The 18,663-nt window shown below is 34.5% G+C and overlaps 1 protein-coding gene across 1 annotated transcript; it reads left to right on the plus strand.

Annotated features, from left to right (window-relative positions):
* Positions 1-6,015: 6,015 nt before the first annotated feature.
* On the plus strand, positions 6,016-7,712 carry LOC149562634 (C4-beta,C20-epoxidase-like). Its single transcript, XM_089823902.1, has 3 exons — positions 6,016-6,401; positions 6,678-7,020; positions 7,464-7,712. Exons 1-3 carry the CDS (start codon positions 6,016-6,018, stop codon positions 7,710-7,712), a joined length of 978 nt encoding a protein of 325 aa, XP_089680028.1.
* The last annotated feature ends 10,951 nt before the right edge of the window (positions 7,713-18,663 follow it).

Here is an 18,663-nt window from a genome sequence, read left to right on the forward strand (position 1 = left end):
TCTCTCTCACACTCTCTCCCATCCCCTACTCTCTCTCACACTCTCTCCCATCCTTTCACTCTGTCTCTCCCATCCCGTACTCTCTCTGCCGCCGCCCCCTACTCTCTCTCTCTCATTCTCTCCCATCTTTTCACTCTATCTCTCCCATCCTTTCACTCCGTCTCTCCCATCCCGTACTCTCTCTCTGCCACCCCCTACTCTCTCTCACACTCTCACACTCTCTCCCATCCCCTACTCTCTCTCTTTCACAGACACACACACTCTTATCCCCCCACTCTCTTCTCTCCCATCCCCTACTCTCTACATCTATCACACACACTCCCATCCCCCCTATCTCTCTCCTTCTCCCTCTCCTACTGCCTACTAGATCTCTCTCTCTCAAGTTCTCTCTCTCCCTCTCTACTCTCTCTCTCTCTCTCCCATCCCATCCCTTACTCTCTTCCTCTCTCTCCCATCCCCTACTCTCTCTCACACTCCCATCCCCTAATCTCACTCTCTCTCTCCCATCCCGTACGAGCTCTCTCTGCCACCACCTACTCTCTCTCACACTCTCACACTCTCTCCCATCCCCTACTCTGTCTCTCTTACACACATTCCCATTTCCCCCCCCCTCTCTCTCTCCCTCTCCCACTGCCTACTTTCTCTCCCCCATCCCCTACTCTCTCTCTCCCCTCTCCCATCCCCTACTCTCTCTCTTTCATAGACACACACTCCCATCCCCCCCTCTCTCTCTCCTCTCCCATCCCCTACTCTCTAGATTTGTCACACACTCCCATCCCCCCTCTCTCTCCCTCTCCCACTCCCTCTTGCACCACCTACTATCTCTCTCTCTCTCTCTCAAGTACTCTCTTTCCCTCTTTACTTTCTCTCTCCCATCCCCTACTCTCACTCTCTCTCTTCCATCCCCTACTCTCTCTCACACTCTCTCCCATCCCCTACTCTCTCTCTCTCTCTCTCTCTCTCTCTCTCTCTCTCTCTCTCTCTCTCTCTCACCCCCATCCTATGCAAGCTCTCTCTACCACCCCCTACTCTCTCTCAAACTCTCACACTCTCTCCCATCCCCTACTCTATCTCTCTTATACACATTCCCATTCCCCCCCCTCTCTCTCTCACACACTCCCTCTCCCATTGCCTACTCTCTCCCATCCCCAACTCTATCTCTCTTACACACTTCCATTCCCCCCCTCTCTCTCTCCCTCCCACTCCCTCTCCCATCACCTACTATCTCTCTCTCTCTCACTCTCTCCCTCTGTCTCCCATCCCCTACTCTCACTCTCTCTCTTTGCCACCCCTACTCTCTCTCACACTCTCACACTCTCTCCCATCCCCTACTTTCTCTCTTACACACATTTCCATCCCCCCTCTCTCTCCCTCTCCCACTCCCTCTGCCATTGCCTAATCTCTTTCTCTTCCATCCACCCTCTCTCTCCCTCTCCCACTCCCTCTGCCATTGCCTACTCTTTCTATCCCATCCCCTACTCTCTCTATCTCTCTCTCCCCTCTCTCATTCCCTACTCTCTCTCTTTCACACACACCCATCCCCCCTCTCTCCTCTCCCATTCTCTACTTTTTCTCTCACTCGCTCTCCCTCTCCCACTGCCTACTCTCACTCTCTCTCTCACTCTCTCCCTCTCTACTCTCTCTCTTTCTCTCTTACACACATTTCCATCCCCCCACTCCCTCTCCCATCGCCTACTCTCTCTTCCATCCCCTACTCTCTCTCAAGCTACTCTATCTTCCCCCTCTCCCATTCCCTACTCTCTCTCTTTCACACACATGCACTCCCATCCTCCTCTCTCTCGCTCTTCCTCTCCCACTCCATCTCTCACCACCTACTCTCTCTCTCCCCCATCCCCTACTCTCAATCTCTCTCTCCCAACTTGTACTCTCTCTCACACTTCTTCTCTCTCCCATCCCCTACTTTCAATCTCTCTCTCCCATCCCGTACTCTCTCTTTGCCACCTCTACTCTCTCTCTCTCACACTTCCTCTCTCTTGCATCTTGTACTCTCTTGGCCACCCCTACTCTCTCACATTTCCTCTATCTCCCATCCTATACTCTCTCTGCCACCCCTACTCTTTCTCACTTCCTCTCTCCCCTCTCCCATCCACTACTTTCTCTCTATCTCTCTCACACACACAAATAGCCATTACCTCGCCCCACCCCCCCTAGCTCTCTCTTGGTTTTGGTTTGCAATTTAGGTCTTAATAGTGCGTACGCACTATAGCGCGTGCACACTACCTCAAATTTAATAGCATTTTAATAGCGCGTGAGCGCTATAGGCCGCACGTGCTATTCAAAGCTTTGCATTAAAACCAAGCCTAAGGCTTGGTTTTGCCTTGGAGATCCAAGCCAAAAATTTGGAGTTTATAAACAGGTCTGAGACGTGTTTTCTAGAAAACATACAAAAAATGATTGATTTTTCTTGTGTGCTCCCCTTCAAGATTCCTAGTGGTTGGGTATCGATAAGATCAAGTTACATAACATTATAAGTCTCTGTGTTAGCTATCTAACCATATAATTTATTTTTAATTTGAACTATTTTAAGTCTTTCATCTATAATTTCTTTTGAATGTATGTTCATTTTTTGTCAAAAACCACCATGTACTAATTGGGCTGTAGATTTTAGCTCATTCATCAAATTTTGTAACAACTTAGTTTTTTAGAAACTAGACTCCATTCTACACACTTTGAAAAAAAGAAGTTTTGATTTTAGATTAGTTTTCAATCATTTTTAGGGGGAGCACATAGATATTTCATGTTTTTGGGATGGGTCTAATTAAAAAATTCATTAAAAAAAAAATACACATTATAAAATTACTTGAAAAATTTGGGATAAACTACATAGTGTTAGGTAACTTTTGACCGGAGCGATTAAAGAATTTCAAAAAAAAAGTTAAAATTTTAGGGGGGCCACACTTTGTACTATGTTATGTTTTTTTGGAATAAATAGTACCACTTTCTGTAGCCCCCTTTTTTGAGGACCTAAAACTAAACCATTTTGAAAAAAAATTAATAGTTTAGAAACTAGATTCAAAAGACTACGACTTTTGTTTTTGTCATATCTTAAAATTTTGAGCGTAACTATCTTCAAATTCTTGTTGAAGTCCAGAATTTGCTGATTTCAGGAAAAAGGTGTCCACTTATACCCCCCTTTTGGCACCACAACTTTGTGCACTTACCCAATAATGACATTTTATTATTAAGAAGTTTGATATTTTATTATTATTTTTGATGCAACATCTCATGACTTTGTTGTTTACTACATGAACCTGTCCTAAATGTGTCAAAGCTTTGTACGTAAATTTTACACATGGTCTATTAATGTTTTTTATTGTTAATTTATTTATGATTATATTTGTGTAGTTTGAAACTACTCTAATTATATATATTTTAAATTAAAGGATAAGATCTCAAAAGAAATAGAATATAAATACTAAATAAATAGCTATTGAACTAAGGTGGGCATATTGTTTGTTCTCAACCAATTTGAAGACTTATTTGTAATTTAAGTTTAGAAATCTTAACTATACATAATAGATAATGAAGAGAAAATCAGTCTAATCCTAAATGATGCTATTAATTATTTTAAAATAATGTTTACAAGAAAATAATACCTCATATTTATTAAATATGAAAAAAAGACGTAATGTGCATGTCTTGCCAATACTATAGTTAATTTAAATACATAGAAGATAAAGATAGAGAGGAGAATTGATACATGAAGTAGGTAGAGAGAGATACATATTAATGAGATAGAAAGAGGGAAGAGATTGAAAGAAGAATATGTGGAGAGAGAGAGAGATTTAATTGATAGACACCTAACACATTGAGGGAGTTAGCATTCTCATCTCTTAATCTTGTCCAAAATTGAAGACCTTAGTTGGTGTCAACAACCATCTAACTCTATTTGAGAGACAATGTTGTTGAATCTTTATCGTTTTTCAAAGAGACTCCTTTAAAGTGGATGTAGATTAAATATGACACTTTATGACATTGGTTATTACTTTCATCCATTGATTTTTCGATGTTGTATAATATTATCATTTCCTCTTTTAAGCATTCTTTGATTATGATGAATATTTTTTACTTGTGAACCAAACATATAAGCAAAAGATTTATTGACTACTTTCAAGAATAATACGTAAATAATTCGTTATACTCCATGCAGTATGTCTTCTGAAAATGAACAATAGTAGTGAACAATAGTAGCTTGCCTTATTCTCGAATTGAATTAAATGCATATTTGAGAATATTTGTTTTTTTATTTCACAAGGCTACCCAATAGAGTTTGAGAGCTGATATTTATCATTTTCAGCCCTATAACAAACGAGAGTGAAATCTTAAAAAAAAAATTCTTCTATCTTTATCTTCCCTTTGCTAATCAGAATTTTATCTGATACAAATTTATATCTAGAATTCCACGATTTAGGTTGAAATAGTTGATAGAGGTCAGCTAAGTTAAAGTAAAGGTGTCAACAAAATTTCTCTTTCCACTATGCAATTTCTGCAAAACGTGGAAGCAGTGACAGGGCACAGAGAATCTTTTGCCAGAATGCAAATGCGTCTTCTTGGAATACATTAACTACAGAAAATCAATGTCCTAAAGTACATCGGCCATAAAAACTTTTTACAAGAATTATAACCCCATCAGCATAGTATAGACAAGGCCAAGGCCCACAACCATTACTTAAATATGTCTAATTAAATTTAATAATTTTTTCTGATTAGCTGCCTGACTCCTGCTGTTGTAGACAAGAGGTTAAAATGAAATTTACAATATTAAAACATATTTTATCCACCTAAATTTCTCAGACTTCTTAAAGCCCACATTGAAAGAGTACATTTAAAACAATACTTTTAATATATCTCACTAATTTGCTTTATTCTAACACTGATTTAATGTAAATAAAAAATTAAGATGCCAATTTCATTTAATTATTGCATTATTTACCAACCTCCCATGTTCAATTGTTTCAATTTGACTTAGTCTTTGCAGGTCACCTATCCAGAAGATTCGATTCCCTCAACAGTCAATATTAAAGCCAAATTTATACCTATATAAAAATATCTCATAAATTGTCTTCATAATAAAAAATTAAGATGCCAATTGCATTTAATTATTGCATTATTTACCAACCTCCCATGTTCAATTGTTTCAATTTGACTTAGTCTTTGCAGGTCACCTATCCAGAAGATTCGATTCCCTCAACAGTCAATATTAAAGCCAAATTTATACCTATATAAAAATATCTCATAAATTGCCTTCATAAAAATCATATATTATTAAAATTACAAGCCGAAAAAAAGCACTAAAACCACCTCTCTGAAAAAATTGGTTCAGTTGTCAACACTAAAATGAATATACAAGGGCCACCATACTAATAACCTTATGGAAGTCCTGGGTATCCTGGTTGCAGTGCAAAAATGCTGTCAACATGGCTGGAAAAGAATTATATGTGAGACTGATTCGCAGGTGTTGTGAATTTATTGAATAGTTGGAACCTTGTGCATGTGGATTGGCATTTGGCTTTGGTCATTCAGCAGATCATTCAGTTATGCAATTATCTGGATTCTATGTCTTTTATGCATATCCCTCGTGAGTGGAACGGTGTGGCTGATTGTTTGGTTAAATGGGCCTTTGAGCATGGACCGGATTGGACCATTATTGATCATAGGATGCTTCCCCTTGATTTATCTTAGATGCTAGTTCAGCTTGTGGACCAGGATAAAGCTTTGTAGTTCTCTTTGTTTCTTGTGTTGTTCTGCTCTCTTTGGTATTCAATAAAATTTTTACCTTTCTTTTAGTTAAAAAAAATGAAATAAGTAAATAATATACAAGTTGACAATTAAATAGAGAAGAGTATAGTAGTTAGAACCCAAAAACATTAAATAATTGAGGAGACAGGCAGACATGAATAGTTTTTTCTCTATATAATATCTCTCCAGCGGCTAGACATGCAAATTCATCTTCCCCTGTGAAAATCGCAGTATTCAGATCAGAGAACAGTGATCATGGCTTTTGAGCTTCCAGTCATTGATCTTTCTATCTTTGGAGATCAAGAAAATATTTCTAGTCTGGAAGGAAGTAATGAGTTGAAAAAAATTAAAGAAGCTTGTGAGGAATTTGGTTTCTTCCATGTAGTAAACCATGGAGTTGATAAAGATCTTATTGAAAAGATGGATTGTGCTTCCAGAGATATGTTTTCTTTGCCAGAGGAGGTGAAAAGTAGTGCAATTTATTCCACACTTGTTAATACTGGTTATCACCCACCCACTTTAGGACCAGATGGGAAGAATTCGATGCCTGAGAGTATGGATTTCCCTGGTGATAGTGTTCTTCCCAATTCAATTGATCAGATCTACCCCAAGCTGTGGCCTCATAAAAACCACCACTTCAGGTATGTGCATTCTCATTCACCACCTTTCAGTACTGGCTACACTGGGCAAAAAGAACATTGCAATGTCATAAGTTTGTTATTATCAGTATATATTTTCGGATTTGATTTTGTAAGAAACTTTTTTATACCAACATTTTGATTCGGATCATAATCAAGATGAGAGAGTTAAAGAAATTTATTATTATGACAATGAAATAAGTTTTTTATTATTTTTATTATTCTAATATCATTTTTTCTGAGTGGATCATTATTTATAATTGTTGTTATACTGTGCAGAGAGATAGCTCATGCATATAAGTTCAATATGATGAGTCTTGCTCAGAGGATCACACGATTCATTATGCTTAGTTTGGGGCTGGATGTGTCCAAGCATCATAACTCGGACCTTTTTAAAAATTTTATAGAAGGATTTCTTCGCATGAACTTCTATCATGGTAGTAAGAGTGAAGAAGAGCCTCAAAATGCTAACACCAGTATAGGTCATACGGATCTTGGCTTTCTTACAATTTTATTTCAGGATGATGTTGGTGGTCTTCAAATTCGAACAAAAGAGGGAATTTGGATTGATGTTAAACCTTTGAAAGAATCATTTGTTATTAACCTTGCTGATTGTTTACAGGTAAAAAAGGAAATAAAGTCTATTTTGATTCAAAGATTTGTTTGTTTGATTATAATCATGTGTAGCTTTTATAGGTTATTTATGTGTAAGTCACTCCTTGCTTTATTTATCTAGAGATTAATACTTTAGTGTCTAAATAATGGATTGCCTTATGTAATCTGTTCCAAACAGAATGTTTTTATCTTGTTTATGGATAAGTCACTCCATGCTTTACGCTTTAAGAAAAAAAAAAAAAAAATTCTAAAATGACTCCTTTCTTTCTGTTTGTATAAGAATATCTACTCTATTGAAATTTTCATTTTCCATGTAATAAAATGTCTGGTATGTGTCTTTTTCAAAGAATATTTTTATTTTCAACTATTGAGAAAGTATAAAAGTTTTTAGTATGGTAAAGTTTATTTTTAAAATATATATTTAACTTTTTTCAATCACTTTTGTTCTAGATGTGGAGCAATTCTCGATACCGTAGTGCAGAACATCGTGTGGTGTATGGAGGGTTGAAACAAAGGGAGGCTCGATTGTCCATAGTTTTCAATTTTACATTTGAAGGGAAGGCAGAAATTAAGGCTCCTGGAGAGCTTATAAATGAAGAACATCCCCAGAAGTATAAATGTGCAACATTTAATGATATCATTGCAAGATATGTCCAATTTGGCCCAACATTCGGTGGATCTAATTACTTCTTGATATAAGGTTGTGATATGATGTAGATCTTTTAAGTTGCAGGGTATTTATGATTTGGCGTGTCAGTTATTTTCAAATGTTTGTGTACTATCATAATTAGACACAGATCTGTTTTTAATCCTCCAATAATAATCATGTTAAATTACATAATGCAACATTGAAGGAATTTCTCCTAAGCATTATTCTTAGTACTAGTAAAAATATTGTATTATTCTGAAGTGTTATGAATATATAATAGACGTTTTTGTGTGTCTTTGCTTGTTCATTGTCTAAGAATCTTTCTGAAGTGTTATGAATATATAATAGACGTTTTTGTGTGTCTTTGCTTGTTCATTGTCTAAGAATCTTAGCTATCAAAGATCTTGGGAAGTTGTCGAAATAACATTACAGCAAATCTGTTTTTAATCCCCCAATAATGATCATGTTAAATTACATAATGCAACATTGAAGGAATTTCTCCTATGCATTATTCTTAGTACTAGTAAAAATATTGTATTATTCTGAAGTGTTATGAATATATAATAGATTTTTTTGTGTGTCTTTGCTTGCTCATTGTCTAAGTATCTTAGCTATCAAAGATCTTGGGAAGTTGTCAAAATAGCATTACAGTTGTATTAAAATTAGATTATGATTAAGTAAATTAGATTAATATCAAATGAATTCTTGAATTCTTTAGCTGTGTACTTGTGTGTGTATATATATATATATATAAAATTAATTAAAAATACATTATAAAAGAAAATGAGAGTTTGTTTACACCAATTTGATTTGAAGTATGTGAAGATTTCAGAGAAGAATCTAACAATGTCTTCTGCCATAGAAGTTTTTACCAAAAAGGTTTATACCCAATATGTAGTATGTAGTAGACAACGCAGAGGCTGATTGGGTTGCACAATTTGGGATCAATACCAATTTGATCAATTGAAAACATAGGTGTGCACAAAATGGATCTGGATCTTTTGAGAAGGTTTTTTTAATAAATTTTGTCAGCATTCTCTGTTTCTATCCAAAAATGGATGCCTTGGAATAGGAAATGGACATCCAATAAAGCATAAAAGAAGGGTGGGTTTGTGTTAGCTATTATAGTTGGAAACACTCGAGTAGACATTCATCCAAAATGTGGATGCATGACAAGGCAGTGAAATGACTTAAAAGAAATGTGGTTTGATGGGATGCCATGGAATCCTTCCAGTTATTTAATTAATATTCCTTTAGGAAAAATGCTATAATTTTACATTACTGATATCAAACGTGCAAAAGAAAAAATATAAATAAAACTCTGCATCTCATAATGTACACCTTATGTTTTGATCCTGACATAGCATGTTAATTTTGATATATTGTTAATTCCATTAATATAACTTAAAATTCAGAATTCAAATTTTGCATAGAGAGGACATGTAATCTAAACAAGACTGTGGCTTGACTTTCTTTTGGAAAGAAAACAATTTTTGCAGCTTGACAATCTACTAGTCCAATTCCTATTTAGATGGTATGATGAAAAATGCCAAAGATTTTTGTGCATATCTTACTCTACCTCCACATTTTGTATACATTTCTACTAGGACAATCGCAACTACTGCTTTTCATGACATTCCTCTAAGTTACAACCGTTACAACTCATAAGATCAAACTGTTTTAAGGTGTTTTGTCAAATAGTTCAGATGTCTCCGTAGCACTTTGAGGTTTTCCATCAAATAGTTCAGATGACTTATCCATGCCTACACATTTTCATCACATTTCTAATAGGACAGTTGCAACTACAACATTTCATGGCATTCCTCTACAAGCTTAGAACCATTACAGCCCATATTTATTTGAGATTTTTTCCTTCCAGCTGCTACAACACATTGTGATCTGGTTTGTTCTTCAAGCAGCAGCTGGAAATCAATCGCCTGTTGATTTGTGGCTCGTGATCTACTCCAATCAGCTATAACAATTGGAAATCCGATTGGCCGGCTTCAATAACAATTGCAGATCTTGAAAATGAAGAGAATAGACACAATACTACTGCAACAATTTTTCAACATAGATACAAACACATAAAATGGCAATATAAATCTTTGCTTCAACTTCTCATAGATCAATTACATGTTGCAGCCTCTGAAATAGATCATCGCATCTAAGTGAAAACAGAACATGCTTTAATCATTCCCGTAGCATGAAAAATGGCAGATAAATTGGAAGCAATAATTTTGAACAAAAAATATGTGCAAAAAATCAAAACCAGGCAGGGAAAACAAATAACCAAGCATTGACTAAGAAACTGTCTATAAAGTAACATATGCAAGTACATTTGTTTGATGTATTTATGTATCATATAGAAGATGTCCGTAACCTTTTTCATGAAATGATTAAAAGGTATAAACAATCCCAAATTCGACATGATCATATTAAGATTTAAAAGAAGCTATGCTGATTCTACTGCAACCAAGCAATTTGCTCTAGTTGACAACACAAGCAAAAGTTAGTGGAAGAATCTATTTAAAAACAATTTAAGCCCCCAAGGCCAATGTCTCATAGTTGTTTTTTAAGCCCCTGGGCAAAATACCCCATACTTACTGAATGCCTCATAGGTTGATGCAAGTGAGGCAGAGGTAACGGTTGGCAATGTATCCCAAAAGTTATTCACCTTGTGAAGATCAGACGTTACGACTAGAATAGTCAATTTGAAGGGCTACTAGAGTCTAGGCCTTGTTTGTGAGCAATGCATCAGTGCTCTTGAGGGTTTTCAAGGGTTTGAACATGCTGTATTTACTTGATCTAAGGTGTTACAAAGGCTTGGATTTGTAAGGGTTTCGTAGAAATCCAAATTGATATGAATTCATACTTTCCACTGCCATGATGGATCAGAGACTCAAATCATGCAAAATTACCTTGTCAAATGTAATTGTCTTGGCAACACAGTCATACATTTCACAAACATAACTTCGCACAAAATACACATAAAAATTTCATTGAATCTGTAAAAACCCTTTGTCGGCTATAACTTTATAACACCAATTTCTTTTACTGAATTAATAGCTTGGCAATTTTTCAAACACTTGGCAAACATTCCCACTCTATGCCAACTCCCTTTGAGCTATAGTGTTAATGAGACATTCCTTGTTTTGAATTTTTGAATATAAATAATACTAAAGAAAAGACAATGCTAAATTTTAACAATTCACTGATCAACCAGTTCTGAAATCAAAATGCTATTGCAATGTTATTTATATGAACTCAATAGACATTTAAAATTACATAGTGTGAAACCTGTGATTACTCTAACATTCTTCAACGCTGATTGCAACAGTAAATATTAGCTCCTCACATGAAACACAGTCCCCAAATTGAGTTCCTACGCAACTAATTAATGATTGCAGGTTTCTAATTGTTGGTTTCAGGCCTGTATTGATGCCTAATGCTGTCTTAGGAAAGGGACGACAGCCTCTAATGATACCCGACCGCCTCTCAGAACAATTGCAAGTGCTCTGAAATTGATCACTACCCTCCAATAATTGATTGCAGCCTTCCACAAAGTTTGAAATCACTGCCAAATACAAGGACATTAGCCATACTACATTCTTCTTATAACCACGCTAAACATTAGACAATAATGGTGTTCTAAATCACATGTTCTCTAGCCACAATGCAATTCCCAGGTACAGTAATAACAGTCAGAACTAATTCACAATGCCTTCGCTGTGAATTACTAAGAAACTCTTTGCAAGCAACAAAAGAAAATAATCAATAGGAAGTTTTACTCATCAAATGGGCTCATATTTATGATCTCTAAATGACACAAACTTTCCCAAATGAACTTCACTTAGGAAGCTTTCCACACGCAACATTAAAATATAAACTAATTTATTAATTGCTTTTGGCTCCGAAAATGACCTTTTCCACCATAACTTAAAATTCTGACATGTGAGGCCATTGTTTCTTCCTCCCATGATTTAAAACTTTTTGTCCTAATTCCAACGAGCTATGATACTAAGGCAACCAACAAAAATAGCAACCTCAGCATATTTAGATGAATAATAATAATAATTGACCTATTTTGCGAAAACAACTGAAGAAGCATCTGAATCAAAATCTAACAACACCAAAGTGATTCCGATGATGAATGAACCTGACTGGGTGACTTACTATAAATAGACGCTCCCTCCAAGATTGTTGGAGCTCAAATCGAAATAAAAACTGAGAGTATCCTCCAACTCCTCTAACTCAATAGAGCTCATTGGAACCAATAGATTGACTTACTATAAATAATAAGTCCCTCAAACAGAGCCAAACACACCATAGGTTGCTGGAAAGCCTATAACCACACAATTGAGACCCTCAAATCCCACTGTCAGCTCACAAGGGTCGCGATGGTGAACTAACATGACCAACTCTAGGAACCTACTAAAAATGGGGACATCGCAGTCCTCCCTCCCTAAGGTTGCTTGTCCCCAAGAAATCCTAGAGCAAAATGAACATTACAATCCACCTAGATTTGAAAGGTAGAACTATGTACTATCCCTGCTGTGTACAAACAACTCCTATAGCACCAACACCCAAATAACGAACATCAACATTAGAATAATCTAAAAACTGACTCGAGGCGCTAATGAAGGCAACAACTCTATTAAAGTATCAGACTAAAGACTTTTATTATACAAAATAACTGTTCAAGATAATATTGGACTGAAACTGCTATAAAAACTCTCTGCAATATAATATATTCTGCACATCGATAATGAGTATCTCCTGCTCTGAAATTACTTGAAGACTTTATTTAATTCTATGTTTGTTGTATATCATAAACAAGGTGGGATACATTCATATATACGACATTCTCTTTTGAAAACAAGAGTCACGACCAATAGTCATGACTCATATTTGAGTCACGTCTATCGACGTGACTAATTAGAGTTTATTTATTTGATTAAGTTGATAGAAGACTTCATACTACTGCTTTAATATATATGATTTTGTATTACATAAAGTTTGATATGAATCAATAACTTATTTTATCATTTTATGTATTTGTGATTATATATATATATATATATATATATATATATATATATGTATGTGTGTATGTATTCATGTATATATGTATGTATATATGTACATACATACATACATACACACATACATATATATATATATATATATATTATATATATATATATATATATAAAAGTTATCAATAGCTCTTTACTAATCTGTACATTAACACTCCCTCTTATATTAGTAAGATAAACACACATAAGAGGTCTTTGATCAGAAGACTTCTTTTATCCAATGTAAAAACATTGTGACATGTGAGAGTTGGCTTGTCAAAATATCAATTTCATGATATTCACCAATCTCTCAAGAGCAATGGCCTATCAAAAACATCAACTTAATGATGATCACCGAATACTTAGTGTGGTAATGGCCTATCATAATATCCAGACAAGATATACACCAAGTACCAAGAATATATCTATACAAACAACTTGTAGATAATCAAATTAATGATATCAACTACCTAGTTGTTGATTTACAAGATAAAGCCCTTACATGAAACACTTTCACAAAAATGAATCATGCTACAAGTTATTATAAGGACATCACTTTACAACAACTTCTCCTAATACAAGTGATAATCATTTAGAAGTCGTCACTTCTTCATGATGTACATAGGGGACATGCTCATACATGTATGACATCAAAGGTTTGCATAAAGTCTCTATGAATACTGTCATGTGGTGGTGTCACAACATTCACCATAAAACATATTAGAGAATAAGGTTTCTCCCTCTTAGTTTGATATCAACTTTTCTAACCTCTTAGCTCAAGGTTCTCTCTGATGAAGTATCAAACTTCCTCTGAATTTGTTATCATCCTTCTATCCTCTTGGAAGCAAGTCATGTCATGCTTCCCTAGTTCAATGGGTATCCTGATAGCATAAAGCCTTCTAGCCTACATACATGAGACTTTATCCCATGAATCATAGTCTTTTAGCTATTATAGTTTCTGACTAGTGTTGAATCCATCAACAAAGTCTACTCCTTCTGAACCAATATTATCAAAATTTTGATTGAAGCATTTTTTTATTTTTTGCTCTCTCTCTCTCTCTTTCTCCAAGGTTGCCTCTTATGAACTATCAGACTCCCTCTCATAATTTCAATCATCAATGATATCTACTTCAAGAAACTCATGTTATCCAACCTAATCATCAGATGATTCGTGAATCCTAAATCATAGCTTCTTTGAAGCTACTATCATAAGATTGAGTCTGCACAATATTTGGTAGTATGTCTAATGTACCAATCTTCTTTTCTTGCAAGAACATCCTCAGAGACAAGAAAAAATCAAGGCAAATAGCTCTTTATAGTAATTATAGAAATACAAAATAAGAGAGAGACTACAATGAGTAGATACATGCAATACCTGAGGATAATAAATACTTATTTGCAAATATAAGTTGCTCCAATGAAGGTCAATATGCATCAATTCAAGAAATGCCTCCATGTAAGAATTTAAACAATTTGAGTACATCATTTCTGCTCCCATATAAGGACGGTTCAAATGGGAATAGAACATTGGTAATCATTCCCCCTTACAATGTTGGATTCCTACTCTTATATTATTGAACATATAAGTATGCCAACAATGTTGCATATATATGGACACACAACCTATCTCCTTGTAACTCAAGCCACATTGGTATGGCTTTCACAATGTGTCCCATGCCCATGTATTAAATAATGCTTGTTTACCATCATTTCTTTCTCCATTTCTCAGAAAGAAAATCATTATCAATATGCACACCATTTAGACATCAATGTCGTTCCACCAAATGAGGGAGCAAAAATACATCAACTCCTCGAATGCAAAGCTTATATTTGAAATTCCTTATTGTCATTTTTAACTCCACGTATGTGAACATTTTAGATGAATTTCTTGAGGAATCCTCAGATGGTAGAAATTTATCGATGATGCCTTCTCCACAAGGTCTCAACATGTCATTATTGATTAGTCTTTATTTACCTTCTAAACCTTGTAGGACATAGTGGACGAGTTTTCTAGGAACTTAATTTTCAAAATACTCTTCGAACGTTTCTTTCCTACATGAGTATTTCTTTAACTAGTACTGGTCTAATCGTGATTATTTCCTCCTCTCGAGACGTCCACTTCATTTGTTTGTCTTTCGTAACGAGCCAATACTTCTGCGTTTGTAAATCTTTTCAAATTTGCATGCCTCTTGAATATGTCATAGAATAAATGTCCTTTCCTTAAAACTTTATTATGCACTATCTTGTGTAGTTTTGGGAAGGGTCCTTGCACCGGAGCCCCTCCTAGAATTAGTTTTGTTGGTCTCACACATCACGTAGCATATGAATGTATTGTGCCAACACAATATATTTATAGTAGTGATAATGAAAATACATTTTAAAAATGTATAACTTTATAATCCTTCATGATAATGAAAACATGCTGACAGTTATACAAATATAACCTTTATTCCAATGTACTAGAAATTTAAAGGTCCAAGATGTGTTGGTGATTCCTTTTGTACTTTATTTCAAATTTAAATGCTAATAGACACAGTAATTTATGATGATCCATTTAGTACCATAAGAGTGGGGATAACCATAATATGTGTGCAAAATTCTCAAACTCCCATTAACATCTTTTGACTCATGGGTAGGGGGATTTTGGAATCAATCCATTCTTCAGGGATGGTCGCCAACTTCTTTTTAATTTGGGCTCCACCATCTTGAGGTGGAGATAATTGCAAAAGTCTATCAATATCATCAACATTAAGGAGGAGGCACAATCCATCCTCTATAACAATCCTGGCTGCCAGCATTGGCTCCTATTCAAGGGGCCTCTCACTCAACTTTGGCTCACTTATGTTATCACCTGATACATTAGGTGTGGAAGGTGCGTCCACTTCTAGTAGTGGACGAGGTCTACGAATAGTAAGAAAAGGGTACTATCCCAAGTGCATCTACCTAAAGATAAGCATGTGGCTCTGCAGTAACTTTTGTGCATGACAGTAAATCACGTAGATAAGAAGGTGCAAATTGACTTTACCCGCGAGATTTTACAGCTTTCTTGGCTTGCACAGCCTGATTATAATAATCTACATAAGGATCATTGCTATGAATAGCAGCAAGTTGCATTCGTACAATGGTTTCAATTTCTTCTGCAGACATATATTTTGATTCGGAACTGTGGCCAGCCACTGTTAATCCTGCTTAATTGATTGTTTGCCTCTGAATTCTGTGGATAGTTTTGTTGGCTTAGCCTTCCATGTTTTTGGGACTTGATACCACGTGGATCCCTAAAATTCCCAGCCAAGAGAGTTCCACCAAATTTGTGAATCATGGAAGGGGAAGAGGGACTAGTATTACTCCAGTTTGAATGTACTTAACTATAAATGATTTTCTCTATAGCTAAATTTAATCTTTCTGATATATTTTCCTCTTCAATGGCATCATCTTCATCACCCCAAAATCTCAATGTCATGCATTCTAAGCTTCTTCCTTTTTTTTTTTTTTAACAATTTCGTAAGAGTGCATGAAGACTTACACCTCTCTCTTTAGGTTTTAAGAAGGTCTCAAGGAATACTTTTGGTAAAACACAAGAGATCGCAACCAGTAGAAGAATAAGGTAAATTCTTGCAGCAGCTTAGTCTTCTAAATTAATATTTAAGTCTCGTCAAGTAACTTAGAATTCCCCACGGTAGGAAAATGTCGCCAATGAATTTATAAAAACTCATGGTCTAAGATTTCCAATATCATTCTACAATTTCAATCGGGACAATATTATTGTTATAATATCTCTTGTCCCAAGAGTTCGTAGCTGCTCTGATACCATGTTAAAGTATCAGACTAAAGACTTTTATTATACAGAATAACTGTTCAAGATAATATTGGACTAAAACTGGTATAAAATCTCTCTGCAATATAATATATTTTGCACGTCAATAATGAGTATCTTCTGCTCTGAAATTACTTGAAGACTTTATTTAATTATGTGTTTGTTGTATATCAGAAACAAGGTGGGATACATTCATATATACGATAGTCTCTTTTAAAAATAAGAGTCACGACCAATAGTCATGACTCGTATTTGAGTCACGTCTATCGACATGACTAATCAGAGTTTGTTTATTTGATTAAGTCAATAGACGACTTCATACTGCCACTTTAATATATATGATTTTGTATTATATAAAGTTTGACATGAATCAATAACTTATTTTATCATTGTATGTATTTGTGATTATATATATATATATGTATGAATATATTAAATATTTTCTATATAAAAAAAGAAAAGAAAAAAGAAAAGAAAATTATATATATATATATACACACACACACGAATACATATATATATTAAATATGAACATAAGTTATCAATAGTTCTTTACTAATCTATACATTAACAAACTCAACCCTACTGAAATACCAACTCTATTGTAGTGCCTGCCCTTAGTTCGCATTTCTTTTATCATTGTCAAATTCTTTTAGGCTGATTTTATGCATTGATTAGTTTTAAAGATACTGGATTTATAATATTATGATATTATTTCATGTCTTGAGTTACAAATATATCGGTTATAATTGCTTAGTTGGTTTCATTTCACATGTTGATAATGATGTCTTGATGATTCCTAATTAGTAAATGTGGCTTCTTTTGTAACAATGTTAACGTGATGTCTTTAATGATGATTATGTTTGTATTGATAGAGATGCATTATTATAACTGAGCATTTGATCTTAGATTTGTGATTTTTATACTTACCCCATACTTGCATGTGTATGGTGCGCGTGTTTATTTTATCTTTCTGTCTGACGTGTTTGATGTGGTTAAGGGAGGGAATCGTAGTCACCTGCTAGTCGGGATCTACATGATGCACCACTCCCTGCCATTGCCTGTTTAGTTTAGATATACATTATATACATGTACATGCTTGTCTTTTATGTAAGATGCAGGTATCGGGCATCGACTTCCCTGAATTGCCAAGATGAGCATGCCCAATTACGAATACTCAAATGGTGAGAATGGAAAGATAATGATCAGGTCTAATCCTAGCCATAGCCTATAATACTTGTCCTGCAAGGAGGACTCCTAACAGACTATCTACCCTTTTTAAAACCCATGAGTCTTTTGTGCGTATGTTGTTTTATGAGTCTTTGATGAATTTTTATTAATTAAGTCTAATTAAAACATTAAATTAATGACTTAATTTAATGGAAAATTATTATGACATTTTAATATTTAATCATATTTAATTAATTGAGAAATTAATTGAATAAAAATAATGAAATTCGAAGATAAAAGTTTTAAGAATAAATTTAAAACGTGATGATATTTATTTAATTTAATAATAATAAATTTAGAGTTTATTTTTAAGTAAATGCTAAATATTATTGTTATTTAAGTTAATAAATATTTATCAAATTAAACGTTCAAAAAAATAAATTAAGAAGTTAAAAGATATTAAATTATGAAAATGTTTTAAGTTCGCATGATGCGTGTATGAGACTATAATATAGGAAATTAACCAAAAGATAAAATATGTGAACTTAATAAAGATATTTTAAAGTGCACATGAGATTTAAAAAAAGTTAATAAATTAAATAAAGCGAAGTCAAGTGAAAAATTAAATAAAGTAATTTAATAATTCACTTAATGTGCATAAAAGGAATAATAAAATAATATCTTAATTAAAAAGAAAATTAATTGTGCATGAAAGAGTTAATTAAATTAAATAATTGTAATTTAGAAGTGGTGGTGATAGAAACCCTAAAAGGTAATTAGATTCTATATTAGAGGGTTTTCGGGTCATTATTGGACACACATGTTTGGAGAGAAAATCAAAGGGTTTGGAAAAGAAGGGAAGTTTTTCATAGCTTGAAGGATTTCGCTTGCATTAGGAATCTTTATCTAGCTACCAGAGTTTAGCATTAGATCTAGGTAGGA

This window comes from Cupressus sempervirens, chromosome 4 (genome assembly GCF_028749045.1).
Source record: "Cupressus sempervirens isolate cs-2001-9-10 chromosome 4, ASM2874904v1, whole genome shotgun sequence".
NCBI classification, from domain to species: Eukaryota; Viridiplantae; Streptophyta; class Pinopsida; order Cupressales; family Cupressaceae; genus Cupressus; species Cupressus sempervirens.